At 40.5% G+C, this 15,064-nt stretch overlaps 1 protein-coding gene across 2 annotated transcripts in view; it reads left to right on the forward strand.

The window, feature by feature from the left end:
- The window catches only part of FGD6 (FYVE, RhoGEF and PH domain containing 6), a 121,029-nt gene extending 107,506 nt beyond the window's left edge, over positions 1–13,523 (forward strand). For both annotated transcript variants that reach the window (XM_045290004.1, XM_004700388.2), the window contains exons 16-21: positions 405–551; positions 1,482–1,584; positions 3,543–3,670; positions 7,241–7,369; positions 8,089–8,237; positions 8,962–13,523. In XM_045290004.1, coding sequence (XP_045145939.1) covers positions 405–551; positions 1,482–1,584; positions 3,543–3,670; positions 7,241–7,369; positions 8,089–8,237; positions 8,962–8,998 — 693 coding nt within the window. In that variant the 3' untranslated portion in view covers positions 8,999–13,523. The remainder of the gene's footprint in view (positions 1–404; positions 552–1,481; positions 1,585–3,542; positions 3,671–7,240; positions 7,370–8,088; positions 8,238–8,961) is intronic.
- The last annotated feature ends 1,541 nt before the right edge of the window (positions 13,524–15,064 follow it).

The following is a 15,064-nucleotide window of genomic DNA, read 5'->3' on the forward strand; positions in this document are numbered from 1 at the left end:
TGAAAAAATAAAATAAAAACAACAAATATTCACAGAATTGGAGGTGCTTGTGTAACTTCAGAGTCAAGTATTTATCTTGCCACTACTTCTAACTACAAGCATATGATAGCATATTGATGTTTTCCCTGAGTTATTAAAAAAAAAAAAAAAACTACAGAAACCTTGATTAGCTGTCATCCATTACCACAGGCATCTATTGAAATGAATTTTGCATTAGAGGGTTCTTTTTAGAATATAGCTAATCTTAATTTCCCGAGAACTCAAAGAAAAAAGAAAAAGAAGTGCTAGCATGGACTTTATCCCACTTCTCTAATGCTGTCATCAGCACCTGGAGGTGCCACTGTCTGATAAAGAGGCTGGGGAGTGTGCACCAGGCAGCTAATCCAGTCTTCCTTCTTCCACAGGCCGACTCGGAAAATAAAGAGGAAGTCAGTCCCCTGGGATCAAAGGCTCCCATTTGGATTCCTGATACCAGGGTCACCATGTGCATGATCTGCACAAGTGAATTCACTCTGACCTGGAGACGACACCATTGCCGGGCCTGCGGAAAGGTTGGAGATGCTAATAACCCTTCCATTATTTTTTTTAATATGACAAGCTGCACATAAGGAACCAGCAAAGCCACCCACCCCTATCTCCCAGGGATCTGTTGCTATGAGAGAGAGAGGAGAAGGAGGGGAATGAAGGAAAGAAGGATACTGATGGAATCATGGCTGGTATTTTCTCTAGATATTTAGGTTGGGAGGAGGATCTTTTTAGGGAACTTATCCTCTCCCACCCAACATTACTTCAGCTTGTCGGTAATAGACTATTCACATAAGACAATACTAACAAACCTACAGTTAAATAGACTGCTACCTTTTTACACAGCTACACACAGTAGAAACTGGATAAGGCAGAAACGTTAGAAGGAAAACGCAGATATTTCTCGTTCTGGAAACGAGTGCCAGAAACATGTTAAGGGTGTACCAGCAAACGTGGGAAACTTGCAAGACCCAGAAGACAAAGAAGTCCGATTGAGCTCCAGTTCTCCCAGGTTTCACTGTATGTTAACTGCGTCTCTTTAGGCGGATGACCACGTATGTAGTTGGGGCGCAGATGAGGTCTGCAGGGAGCAGCTAATAATACAGAGCAAGACACTTGGCAGAGCAGCAGCAGGTGATGACCAAGTTGCTCCTCCTGCTGAGTTCAGCTAACATGGGACATAATGCCTGTCTCATGTAGCTCTCAACGGTTTATGTTCAGCAGCTTATGTTGTATGCAGTTGAATCCAGTAAGTTCCCCATAATGATCTGCCATCTCCTCATCTTTCCAATGGAGTCTTGTCTGGTTTGTCGCTCCAAGCCCAACCTCCACGGAGTTAGGGAGACCGAGACTGAGTATCTGTGAAAACATTGTGAGAAGTCGGCAGCATAATCGATCATATCACTTATGCCTGGGACACAAAGAATCTAACTGAAATCATTCCAATGTGCTTTCAGATTGTATGTCAAGCCTGTTCGTCAAATAAGTATGGTCTGGATTACCTGAAAAATCAACCAGCAAGAGTATGCGAACACTGCTTCCAAGAACTGCAGAAATTAGGTAATAAATAAGCAAAAGATTTAACTGAAAATTCCTTTATGCTTCCAAAGAACCTTTTCCACGTATCATCCTAGGCACATTGGCAGTGTGATTGGTGATGTTGGCCTCAAACTGAGTACTGAGTTTTCTTAACTCAGATTTCAGTGTAATTCAAAGAGAGATTGGACTACAGTTTATTTTTATTCTCTTGACATAAGGTTTTGTTAAGAGAATTAATTGTAGAAATGTGATTACAGGCTGAAATGCCTCAGACACTTGAAAAGGAGTGGCCCATAAAGCAGTTCTCTATGGAAATGGGCTAGGTGGCAGCTTGTTAGCCTCATTCCAGTACATCTCAGACCAAATACAAAATGACACGTCCTGTCTGCATACTCGTTGCTTATAGTCTGTCTATAGAGAATGCAGCTAGCGGGACTACACAAGTCTTTATTTTAGGAAAGGGTCTCTTGTTAAATTCCTGCAAGCTAGAAGATTTAAATTTTTAAGTGATCCTTTTCCACTTCTTAGAAAAGTAGCTTATCAACAACTAGGGGCAACATCTGAAGGTAGAAACCTAGACAATATGCTTTCAAACCCACACATTTATAGCTTGAAGGATTGCTTTTGTCTGTATATGTTTCCCTAGAAGACACACCCATCGGTTCCTTTGCCAGCCTTTTCTTCTTCCCTTTGCTCTCTGCTCATAGTATAAGTTGCCAACAAAACACAATTAATCGTTCAGTCCCCCTCCCTCTTCTCCCACCTGGTTTGATCTGTAAGTCTTTACAATGTGTCTGAAAATCGGTCTTCGTCTTGACGGCCCCATCTCAAGCTGGCTGAAGGCTTGCATTATTGTCCCCTGGGGAATTGGTGTTTCCTCACAGGTTTTCTGCTGTAAATCCCTCTTGACTGCTGCCAGATTTACTTTCCTAAATCTTCAATATATTCAAGTCATTCCTCCGCCTAAAATTTAAGTCTTTCCGCTACCTAGACAAGGTTGTTTAGGTCCAGCTGTTATTGTAGTGTTATTATTCTCTAAGTAGATGAAACAATTTCACAACTGCCTTTGCTTATGCTGATCTCTCTTCCTCAAGTGTTCGTCCTCTCTTCTGCTAGGCAAACTCTTACTTTCATGCTTTCACGGCCAACTAAGGCAAACTGCAGTCAGAATTAGTATTTGATTATTCGACCAATTATCCAGATAGAAAGTAATGCTGTTGGGTTTTTAAAAAAGAAATCATGATGGGAGATTTCTATTTAACATACATACTTTTTTGAGGTGGTAGGATATTCTTAAGGAGCCCTGGTGGCCTAGTGGTTACATGTTGGGCTTCAGTCAGTCAGCAGTTCAAAACCACCAGCCGCTCTGCTGAGGGAGAAAGGAGGAGACTTTCTGCTCCTGTGAAGAGGTACAGTCTCAGAAACCCACAAAAACAGTTCTATCCTGTCCTATGGGGTCGCTATGAGTCAGAATTGACTTGATGGCAGTGAGTTTGGGTTTTTTGTTTTGTTTTTAAGAGGTATTCTTAGGTTTCAGAATTCTGTGGCATAAAAGAATAATCTTTTCACTAGGTTTCATGTTTGAAAAGCATAGCACCAAGGCCAGAAAATGGATCACATTAGAAGGTGCTAGAAAGAGTGGGAGAAAAATAAATGTGAACAAAACCTAAAAAGTCATAAATGGAACCAAGCTTAATGATCAGATAGAGACTGGTGGAAACTCCCAGACTGTGGCCCTTAGTCACCGTCATAGCTCAATTTTTGGCCAAACAACAGGCAGGTCTCTAAGAGCTAAAGGAAGAAAACATAAAACAATAGACTGGGATGTCTTTCTCCCACCCTTTCCATGCTACACCTTTTTCTGGAGGCCGCCAGAGGTATGAATTCCTGGAGTGTTACAGCAGAGTGTATTAATCTGCATGAAATGGAATTATAGAATGTTTGCCATTGGCCACATAAGTGTATTTGATTGGTTTTAGATCACCAGCATACCCCAAAGGTTGGATCTCCGGGAAATCACAAATCTCCTTCGAGTGCCTTATCATCAGTCTTACATAGTATTCCATCAGGGAGGAAACAGAAAAAAATCCCAGCGGCTCTCAAAGAAGTAAGTGTTTCTATTTAAGCTTTAGAGTTGACAGAAGCTGTATTATTCATGCTCATATAAAGGAAGCTGTCATTCCCCGCCATTATCAAGACATGAATTTTAATACTGGTAAGGGATGTGAATGGGCCCTCAACCTCTTGCTTGGTCTCCTTTGTGACCCAAGTCCCTTAAGAGATGGCAGACCAAAAGTTTGAAGAACATTTTATCACAAAATAGAAAGTAAAGCCAAAATGTGTGTGCGTGAATTTTCAGAAATGTGTCTGAAGGAAGCCCCTTAGCTGAGGGAAGCAATTTACAGAGGACCATGGGCATTTGGTTGTATTTACTAATAGGTACTGTTTGTTAGGTGATGAAATCACTGAGAGGTTGTTGTCTTTCCTTTAAAAGGTAACAAAAAAAATGTAAGAAGTGTGTAATCCACGGGTGTCATGGGTATCTGTTAGATTTCTCCGGTGGGAAATACCTCTGTTCTTGGCTTCACACAAAAAGAATTCACGCTGAAGCCTGGTTTGGGATCCACGTGGGTTTTTATGAAGGAAGGAAAAAGTTTCAGGTTTTATAGTCACTAAACATGGGCACCTCATGGGACTGTACACCCACGTGGTGGCCTGAGGCCAGAGAGACCATGGCACGGCTGAGCGGAAGGCGGAGAAGCAGCCAAAGGGCTGGTGGTCTCAAAGTTCTAGTATGTAGGGCCTTAGGCTGGGAGATGTGGTTGGCCCCAATGGCTGAATTAAACCCCACTTGGCCTACTCTGGGCCGACCCAGGTGTACAGCATGCCCCTTAGACATCCCTACTTCTTGCTACCTAACAACATATCCACCTATACTAACTCCTCATCTTACTAATTTGTGACCTGCCAAATGAAAAAATGCAAAAACCCACGGCCATTGAGTCTGGACAAACTCCACTGTGAGCCAAATTAACATGTCTGGGGATATAGAATTAGCATACAAATGGGTACTTAAAATGAACATGTCTGGGGATAAAGAATTAGCACACAAATGGGTTCTTAAAAAATAATAAATGGTGATGATACAGTGAGGACAAAGAACAGGGACTCCACTGAGTCTTGAGGGGTAAGGGGATGTTTTTTCCCAAGGAAAGAGAATTCTTGAGGGTAAATCGGAGGAGTACACGGTGGGGAGAGGATGATCAAACAGAGGGAACAGTTTGTGTGATGTCACTAAGAGAGGCAGGAAGTGAAGGAAAAGCTTCTGTAACCATTAATCAGTCATTCAGCCACTCTGATTCCTCATCAGTAAATGGGGCTTAATAAATAAGAGTGTCTGTTTCCTAAGGTTCTTGGAGAGGAAACATGCCAGTCTATGTGAGGGCCCAGCTCCTTCCCAACTGCAGAAGTCCTCTTACCAGCTTTCATTAGCCGAATTTTCATATCTACAACAGTAGTAAAGAGTCCATTGTCTATAACCATTTTTGCCCATTAACAACACACCTGGCTGTAAGGAGTGCTGCATTCCCTGATAGCAGACCCCAAGGACACGACGGACGCTCAGATTGTATATTTCACTGCCCAGGAAGGGAGAGGTGGTGTGGTCTTCAGTCACAGATGCCAGGTGGAGCAGGTTGGAGACTGGAGTAGGGAACAGGACTCTGCTCGATGTCCTGGGTGACCTTATATAAGGGACTAAGGCAGTTGGTGTCCTGAAGGTGGGCTGCCCACAGGGATGAGCAAGAATTGGAACCCTGGGGTCTGACCCTAGCTCCTAGCTGGGCCATAATCTGAAGGAGCCCTGAGATGGGGCCCTTGGATGCATAGGGCGTGTAGGACCCCATATCAACTAACCAGCACCTTTGCAGCCCCCTACCTTACACCTCTTCCATGCCCTCACCTAAGTGGTTACAGGTGAGGGCAGGGCTGACTTTGAGCAGGAGAGGGTTACTGGGCGAGTGGCCAGCAGTAGCTGGCTCAAGGGCAGAGGCTGGTCCTGGCCGTTGTGGGCTTTTAGGAATTCTGCATTATTAGTTCTCATGAAGACGTCTATTTTAAGTAAAATCTCATTTGAAGAGTAGAAATTTTAGATATTTTGTTAAAAATCACTTGATAGTCTTATACAGGATGATATCTTTATGTAAATCTGTTTAAATGTTTTTCTAATTTAATGGCAGATTTTAAAGCTTCCATTCAATGTGATCCTTTTTATGAAATTTTTTTAAAATACAGTGGTTTATGGTAAAATAGCCACATTTAGTGTCACACAGGTCCTGTGGACCAGGCGTCCATGCATGGCATAGCTGGTTCTCTGCAGGGCTACAGTCAGGGTGTCCTTCAGCGTTGGGTTCTCAGGAGACTTAACTGAGGAATGGCCTACTTCCCGGCCCACTTATGTCGTTGGTAGGACTCCTTTTCTTGCAGTTGCAGGAGTCAGGGGCTGTCTACTCACTGGCCCTTGCTGGAGGTCATCTTCAGTTTTCTGGAGTCTGGTGACACCTCAACATGGCTGTTTACTTCAGTCGCAGCAAAGGGGAGTCTCTAGAGCTATTCAACTAGCAAGAAAGGGTCTTAGAAAACAGAATGTGGGCCGCCATGAATCAGAGCTTTCTTGATGGTGATAACACAATCATGGCAGTGGCTGTCCCATATTGTTGGTCAGAAGGAAGTCACAGGTCTTGATCACAATTGAAAAAAGAGGGGACTATACAAAAGTGTGACTAAGAGGTCAGATGGAGGGTGGGGTGGGGAGACACCTTAAGTCTGTCTACCGCATTACTAAGGCATTCCCAATTTGTTGTTTTGTAGCTACAACTGATCCTTACATTAAACTTTTTTTTTATTACCAGATTACATTAGAAGCATTTGGTCTTTTTGCAAAGTGATTAATTTTTTTTAACTTAACCTTTGTGAAGCAAAATCCATTGCTGTCTGTTCCAACTCACAGTGATCCTGTAGGACAGGGTGCGCCCAGCTATAGGTTTTCCGAGGCAGTAAATGTGGCAGAAGTAGACTGTCACATCTTGCTTCCACAGAGGGCCTGGGAGCTTCAAACTGCCGCCCTTTCTGATTGCAGACATGCACTTAGGCCTCTCGTTTTGGATCAAAATGTAGGCGTCAAAGACATTCTTCAAATCATTTGTATTAATCGGATGTTCAATGAATTACTCTATTGATATGATTATTCTCAGTCTGAAAGATTATCTCAGGGGTAAATGGAAAGTTTTAATGATTTCCTTTCCCCTAACACTCCCTCAGTAAGTAGAACAATGGACAATCTATACAGTCCAAAATGCATGCAATATATACAAAATAGACAAAGAAAAACTTGGACCTTTGAGATTAGTTCATTTTTTGTTTCTGCCAATCCAGAGAGACATGGACCCTCAAAGAAACAGACACAAGCATATGCATGTAAACCGTTACACAAGGTTAAAGTCCAGCATTGTTCCTGGAAGGGTTTGTCATCACATAATTGTAGCAGCTTCATTTTATACAGTTCCCTGTGTTGCAAAAACTTTCATTCTGAAACCTTATAGTAATGTATGGTTAATATTTTGAGAAAAATGATTGCAAATGATTTAATTTTTTGTTTTTCTGACACTTACTTATGTAGGTATCAGCAAACACTGAGGATTCATCAATGAGTGGCTACTTGTACAGATCAAAGGGCAATAAAAAGCCTTGGAAACACTTGTGGTTTGTCATAAAAAATAAAGTGCTGTATACTTACGCTGCAAGTGAGGTAAAGTCTGAAATCTAAAGTTTTTAGGGTCTTGTTTTGTAATTCAAACTAGAAATCATTTAAAGAATCAGAAAGCAAATTTTAAAATGCTTTTGTTTTGCGTGTTTTATTTTACTTTGTTCCTGGAGGGTGGAAGTGGTGCTGTTTTATTATGGGCAGTGTTCTTGCTTTGTGCTTGGAGAATTCTTACTCAAATGTGCTAATATTACATAGTATTAAAGCACAAGTGTTTTAAGTGTCATGTGGCAGCTTAGTAGTGCAATAAAATTCAAGGTTTTGATCTTTGTCAAGCCCTCTGTTGACACGCCCTTCTACCCATTTTTCCTGTTCCATCTCCCATGTGTTTCAGCATCCCATAACAACCATGACTCTAAAGCCCAAGCTTTGTCTTGGTACCACGTAGGATAATTCATTTACCTTTCAGAGATATGTTTTCTCTAGCTACAAAATGCAGGTCATATAATACTTATCTGCCTTTCAGGATTATAGTGAAAAATAAGAAATTCAATGAAGATTAATTGATTGCAAACTATCTAGCATAGATAGGGGTAGTTGGGTGGGGTAAGTGTAGAGGGGGAGGCTCAGTGAAACGTTAACACATGTTCTGTTTTAACATTCACGTGAATGAAATTAAATTCCAGCTACATAGCTTGAATATTCTCGTCTACTTTTGTCCCAATCTAAAAACCCACCTCTGCCTTGTGTTTTTGGACTTTTAGGATGTGGCCGCTTTGGAGAGTCAGCCTTTACTAGGATTCACTGTCACCCACGTCAAAGATGAGAATTCAGAGTCTAAAGTGTTTCAGTTGCTGCACAAAAACATGTTATTTTATGTATTCAAAGCAGAAGACTCACACTCAGCCCAAAAGCAAGTAACTTAATAATTTCTTTTAGTGGCAAGATTTCCCATGCTTTCTTTAAATGGTTGTTTTTAAAGTGACCCATGTCAATGCCTGGGGACAGCACTGCATCTAGGGTTCCAGGTTAGAGAGATTCAATGCTAGTTTCCAAACTCGTGGGAGGAATTGTTTGAAAGGCAAGGCTGGGTGTCTGGAATATTTTCAGGAGGCAGAGGAGCAAAAGAAAATAGGTAGTCTTGTCCAAAGGAGGTTGTCCACAGGTGACCTCAGAGGAAGCAGCATGATGTGGCTCTGCTGAGAGGAGTGAGCGTAAGCATCTTCCCTTGAAACATTCCAGGAGTTTGGCAAGTTAGTGATTCAGTTGTGCCATCGAACAGCAGGAGTTTAACCACCTGCTTGCTAACTTCTCTGGGAAAAGGGTGGAACATATTAAGAGGCTCCCATGCTGTTGACTGAGTAGCAGGAAATGGATGTCAGTTTAGATGGTAAAGGCTGGTCTTTAAAATTCCAAGGATATTTATTTAGATGTCATGGTATTGTTTCACATGACATGTATGTCACTGTGGGTTCCCGGTCCTTTCTGAACAAAACCGTTCAATTCACCTTTCATTTGATGTCTTTTTGGCTTTAGAGAGGGCAGTTCTATATATAAAGAATTCTAATTTGTTGTAGCAAAGATCTTCAATATGCAGGTGTCGTCTCTCAAAACTAACTAATTTCTTTTGTCCATAGGTGGATAGAAGCATTCCAGGAAGGCACAATATTGTAGCAATATCAATTTCTTCTCTTCTATGATTCTGAATGGGTGAAATTTCATCAGGATGGAAGAAATGTAGTGTAAAATTTTTATGAAGTGGCATATTGCCAGGATAAATCCAGCCAAACTGTCTGATATGAGAAATTATTAGGCATAAGATAATTTTTCAAATGTTGTTTTCCATGTATGTTATTTATTAAATTTTTGATGTTTACTTAATGATCAGGACTATTTCTGAGATTCACACTGAATTCTGAACTACCTTTTATTTGGAAACCACAACACATTTTAATGTCATATATGTATTAACTATTTGTGACACAGTCCACACTGTTATTTTCTACCTTACATTGGAACCATTACAAGTGATTAAAAAATACCTATCCATGGGCAAATTTCCATTCAGTGCTTGGTTCAGATATGATGATGATTATGCTATAACACTGCTGATGAAAAATGCATGTCTTTGAAACAGTATAATAAACTTAGGTGAACTTTCGTGTATTTTAATGGGGAAGAAAAAAAAAATACATGACCGGCTTCTACCTCAGTGACTGTGAAATGAAATTCCAGTAAATTGTCTTAAGTATTTCTACTGTTCAGGGTTTCTTTGCGACAAAGTTAATGTTCTCTCATCAAAATATGACAGCAAAGTGCTAGAAACTGAGTGCATTTTCAGCTGAACTGTGGGTAGGAATGAGGATGTTTCCATTTGCAGAGGAATACAAATAATGAACTTTTGGGACTTCAACCACCTCAAAAACCCTGGTGGCGCAGTCGTCTGTTGGCTGCTAACCACAATACTGCCAGTTGAACCCACCTAGCAGCAACATGGGAACCAGACCTGGCACTCTGCATGCCCCTCTGCTCTGTCACATGGTGCCAGGATCAATTGAAACCAACTTGACAATACATAACAGCAATAATAAGGACTTTTAAAGCCACCAAGTGCAGTACATGTTTTTTAAGCAAAATACTAATTATGCTTTCCGTAAACGTTATTATGCTCCCTTTTGTGAATAAGAGTTCTGAGCTGAAATCAATGGTTGTATTTGTACCCAAAACGAATGTTACATTTCCTATAATGTTGTACTTTTAAAAAATGAACTGGAATTAGCTGTATCACAAAAGCACAAATTCTAAGCCAGTATTAACTGAAATTGTATATATAGTATTCATTTTTAAGATATTTTTATACCACTTTATGACATGTCCTTCATAATCATTTTTTAAAGTCCTTTGTTACCTTAGCCAGCTATCAGTGTGTCTGATAGGAAATATTTATATTTATATTCATAATTTTGATGCACTGATAGCTTAACATATGAACTACTTTGTACATAAAATTGTTGGTTGGCAGAAGGACAAAAAGAAAAGGTTTAACACTATGGTTAGTCATGGCTGATGATTATAATACAGATTTTCCCACTGTCTGAAAGCAAGAGTGTGTCTTTGAAACCTTTTGTAAGCAGAAATTACCTAAAGTGAAGCAATGACCATTCATTTATGTGGGGAACATTTTTGAGCATTTGCAGAAATACCTTCATTATCTAGTGCTGCTATAACAGAAATACCAGAAGTGGAATCTGGAGGAAGGTCTTTGTGTCATTTCAGGGTCTGTGGGCCTATGAGGTTCTTAACACAAGGACCCTGGGTCCAAAGCACTGTTTCCCAAAATGGACGATACCACCCCCTCATGGACACCGGAATGATCCAGGAGGGCTGTAAAAGCAGAAACCTACACTTTAGCCTGGATTATGGGCTATAGTATGAAAACTTTTCATTGTTAGGGGAGGTGCTGAGTAATTTTTCCCATAAAGGGAATTAGTTTCTGTAAGTACAGTCATTCTGGTTTATTTTAGAAATCATAATTTTGTGCTACACCTTGTCTCATTCGAGCCCAACAGTCTACTGTGTCCCAGATCAGAATGGTTACTAGTAGTAGTAGTAGTGCACAAATTCTAAGCCAGTATCAGGGCCCCACCAAATCCTTCTGATTTCAGGCTAGAAGAGGACAGGATTTGTATGACAGTAGGCTAAGTGAGTCTGGTAACCTATGGTCCAAAGGATGCATTAGTTTCCAGCTCTTTCTTTGTGGTAGTCTGGTCCCTCTCCTTTTCTGTTTGCTTATCTTCTTACCTCTTGTAAAACAAAAGGTGAAATGGGCCATATCCCCAGAAACCCACCTTATATCATGTCTAGGCTGTGATCTTAGTAACCATGCTACATTCTACCCTAATCCTGTTAAACAAAATGAATCATCTTTAACAAAATTTAATCCTGCTTCATTAATAGAAGGCAGAGATTAAGGTTTATAACTCAGAGGACAATTTAATTACATCACAAAATGGGAAGACAACTACACAATACTTTATTTCATTCATCAAAATCAAAATGCTTAAGCATAGCACCCTTAGCTACTCTTATAGGCCTTTACAATACCTTAGGACTATTCCTAATGGATGCACAAAATAAATTGTGAGGCACAGTTCAAAGCTCTGGTGGCTAGGTGAGATGTGGAGTGTAGATCCTGGGGAAAGCCTAGTGATACTACTGCCTCTGTAACGGCTTCCTTCAGAACAAACATGAATATTAGTGTCACTGTTGCCTTTTTAAAATTTCACAAAGAAAAATCCAGTTTCTGTCAAATCCTCTCCCATTTCTTTAAGTTAGCAAAAACAGTTACTAGTGTATGCCTTTTGTATAAATGAAGCAACATAAAGGGAACTTTTGGAAAGCTGGGGTGAAGGGTACCTATAAATACTAAACTGAGTTTAAACTATCCAAAACAAATTACCTTTCAATATTTCATTGTAGGGTAATTTTCCTATATAAAGGATTTCCTAATTCAATGTCATACCAATGACAACCAAGAGAATTTTGGAAAGCCTTTCTAAAGCCATTCGCAGGCTTTATCCTGCGGCACCAGGGCCCTATGAGACCTAGGGTATAGGTGGGTTCCCAAATGGATTTGGCTGAGCGCCCCTTTTCAGGGGTGGTAGGGTGGGATGGGTGGATTAGTGCTCCCCTGGCAAGTAAGATGGTACTCTAGCCCACAATCTAGAATAAAGTATTTACTTTTGCAGCCCCCACTCCCCAAGGGGCAGCATCATCCACTTGGGACATACTGATCTAGAGTTGCTGCTGTACTTGTTTCTGGTGTTTTGCTATGGAACCACCTGTTGCAACCTCACCCACAATGCTCATGTGCTACCCCTTTGGCCCTTTAATGAAAGTGGGTAAATGAATATCTTGGCCAGCTCACTTATATAAGTAAAGAAGTATTTCAGTGATACATGCATGGGTTCGTTCAAACGAGATATGTTCAAGTACATCTCTACCATCCGTGCATAGTTGCAGATAATAGACTCTTCAGTAATATGCTTGTCTTAGTTTCGTTAGGGTACCTTCCTAGGCCCTCACCTGCCCTGCAGAAAAAGATATTTATTTTTTGTGCCATAAGAAAAAACTTGAAGTCAAGGCTAATGGCAAATTTAAAAAATAAAACCCAAGCAGATATTCTCCCAAATAATGGAAATGGTGCAATAAGTTTACTGGGAAGCTGCCCCACATAACACATTTTTAAGTGGATTCAGTGTTTTAGCTGGATTAAGGAAGGTCAGGCCTTGCTAGCACTTCCCCATGATTACAATCACTTGTCTGTTCATTTGAAAACCTTTGTGTCATCTGAACTTAAAACACTGACAGCAAGTCTGAAGCATAGCTCCACTCTAGTTTCATCTATCACAACTGTTCAGTGGCAGCCCACTGGCTTGGCATTCTATTAAAATTTACCTCAACTAGTTTCTCACTCTTTTCCTCTGGTGTCATGCCCTCTAGCTAGCCCGAATACACCCCTTCTGAGTTGACAGTTTTCTTCTATCCCCCACACTTCCCAGCCTGTTTATCCAAGAGTGCCAAACTTGAAAGCCACCTTCTCTGTGAGAACTGGACCTACTCTTACTGCTCTAGACTAGACCCTTCCTCTTTGTTCCCATAACCCACGGTATATTCCTAAGGACTTTCCTATGGTGCTTGCCAGTCTGTTCTCGATGACCTTAAAGCTGTACCTCGTTCCTGTTGGAGATTCCTTCACTGCCCCTGGCAAAGTGCCTGTGTTTGCTCTATTCAATTGCTTTTGATTTTCAGGGGAAAAGTCTCATCCTGGCGCCTGTGATCTTTTCAATGTAGTTTTCTAAACAAAATTTTATCCATGATGTTTTCCCTGTTAATACTCATTTTAGTAGAATTTTGGTTTGAAGGTAGTTGACAATTTTCAAAAAGCTCCTTTCGTGGGAATGCAGAGGAGATGAAGTGGGGGCAGCTTTTTTATATATGAGTTGCTACAGCATGTAAAAGTTCAATCTTGAAATACTGTTTCTTCAAATGACTTATGATCTATTTCTAGATTTTTTTCATGAAGTTATTAGCTTATATCTTTTGTCCATATAGAGATATAAAGCCTATAAATAAAAGTGACCATTGTAAATAATGTTAATATGTATTGTGCTTATATAAATTGTGGCTATGATATCAATTTTTGGTGTGATGTCTTTTAAGTATAATTAGGGGAAACCCCTTTACTCACAAATGATGTTTTCGAAATGACTTCCGCTTCCCACTTTCAGTAAATGATCTTATTGGGACATTTAGCGCTGCAGAATAAGTGCTGGGCTGCTACATCAGGTTGGCAGTTCAAAGCCACCAGCCACTCATAGGGAGAAAGATGAAGCTGTTTGCTGCCATAAAGATTTATAAACCCTCTATAGGTTTGCTAATGAATTGGAGTCAACTCAGTGGCAGTGGATTTGGTTTGTTACATTAATTAGATAATATGAGTGGCCTCAAGGATCATTACAGCTAGGCCTCAAGGATGCTCAGAAACAGAGAAAAGTTCTCAGATTACTTTGTCTACTTATTCTCCACTGCAATTAGTTTTCATTTTTGGGACTCGTTTAAAGATTTCCTGAGAATGATCAAATATACAACAAATGATGGGAAAAGAAAGAAGTGGACTTTTAAGAAAATGAGACATGAAGTGTATTTCCACTTCCCCTGTTCTCCTCTTCTGTGTACTCAGCTGCCTAATTCCAAAGGGACAGATATGAAGTAGGAAATTCCGGGTCTCAAATGCACATTTGTTTGTCCAGCCTTGGGCTGTGGTCTTGGGTCCGTGGCTGCTTTTCTACAGTACAGACCCACGCACCCCACAATACTTTGCACTCTGAGAAACTACTATTACCATACTTTCCTACGACACAGGACCAGGCAGTTTCATTCTGCTGTGCATCAAGACGCCATGGATTGGAACTGACTCAATAGCACCTACCACCACCACCATAAGAAAGCGATGTTCTTATGTTGGCTAGACTTAAAAATAAATGAATGGGATTTTAAAAAAATGCTTTTTAAAAAGTAAAATACCCTTAGTGTTAATTAATGGAACCAACTAATTAGTAAAGTGATTTGCAAATGGGAACAAAAAAAAGTGATGTCATTGCCTCATTGTCATCACTAGGTGCCATTGAGTTGGTTCCAACCCTTAGCAACCCTATGCACAACAGAACCACATACTGCAGGGTCCTGCACCATCCTCACCATTGTTCCTATGCCTGTGCCCATTGATGCAGCCACTCCCCTCGCCTCCGATTTCCCAAACAAATTCTCCTGACAATATCCAAAGTATGTAAGATGAAGTCTTGCCATCCTTGCCTCTCAGGAGCACTCTGGCCTTACTTCTTCAAGACAGATCAGTTTGTCCTTTTAGCAGGCTATGGTACTTTCAATATTCTCCACAGCAAAACAATTCAAATCCATCCATTCCTTATTCATCACCACATGAATATGAGGTGATGGAGAATACCATGGCTTGGGTTAGGTACACCTTAGTCCTTCAAGTAACATCCTTGTTACTCCAAGCCCTAGAAAGGGCTTGTGCAGAGTACCTCTTGTGCTCTTTAAAAAAAATCATTTTATTGGGGGCTCATACAACTCATCACAATCCATACATACATCCATTGTGTCAAGCACACTTGTACATTTGTTGCCCTCATTCTCAAGACATTTGCTTTTCACTTG

Source organism: Echinops telfairi, unplaced genomic scaffold (assembly GCF_000313985.2).
Source record: "Echinops telfairi isolate 266 unplaced genomic scaffold, ASM31398v2 ScPeMD7_2;HRSCAF=8, whole genome shotgun sequence".
NCBI lineage: Eukaryota > Metazoa > Chordata > Mammalia > Afrosoricida > Tenrecidae > Echinops > Echinops telfairi.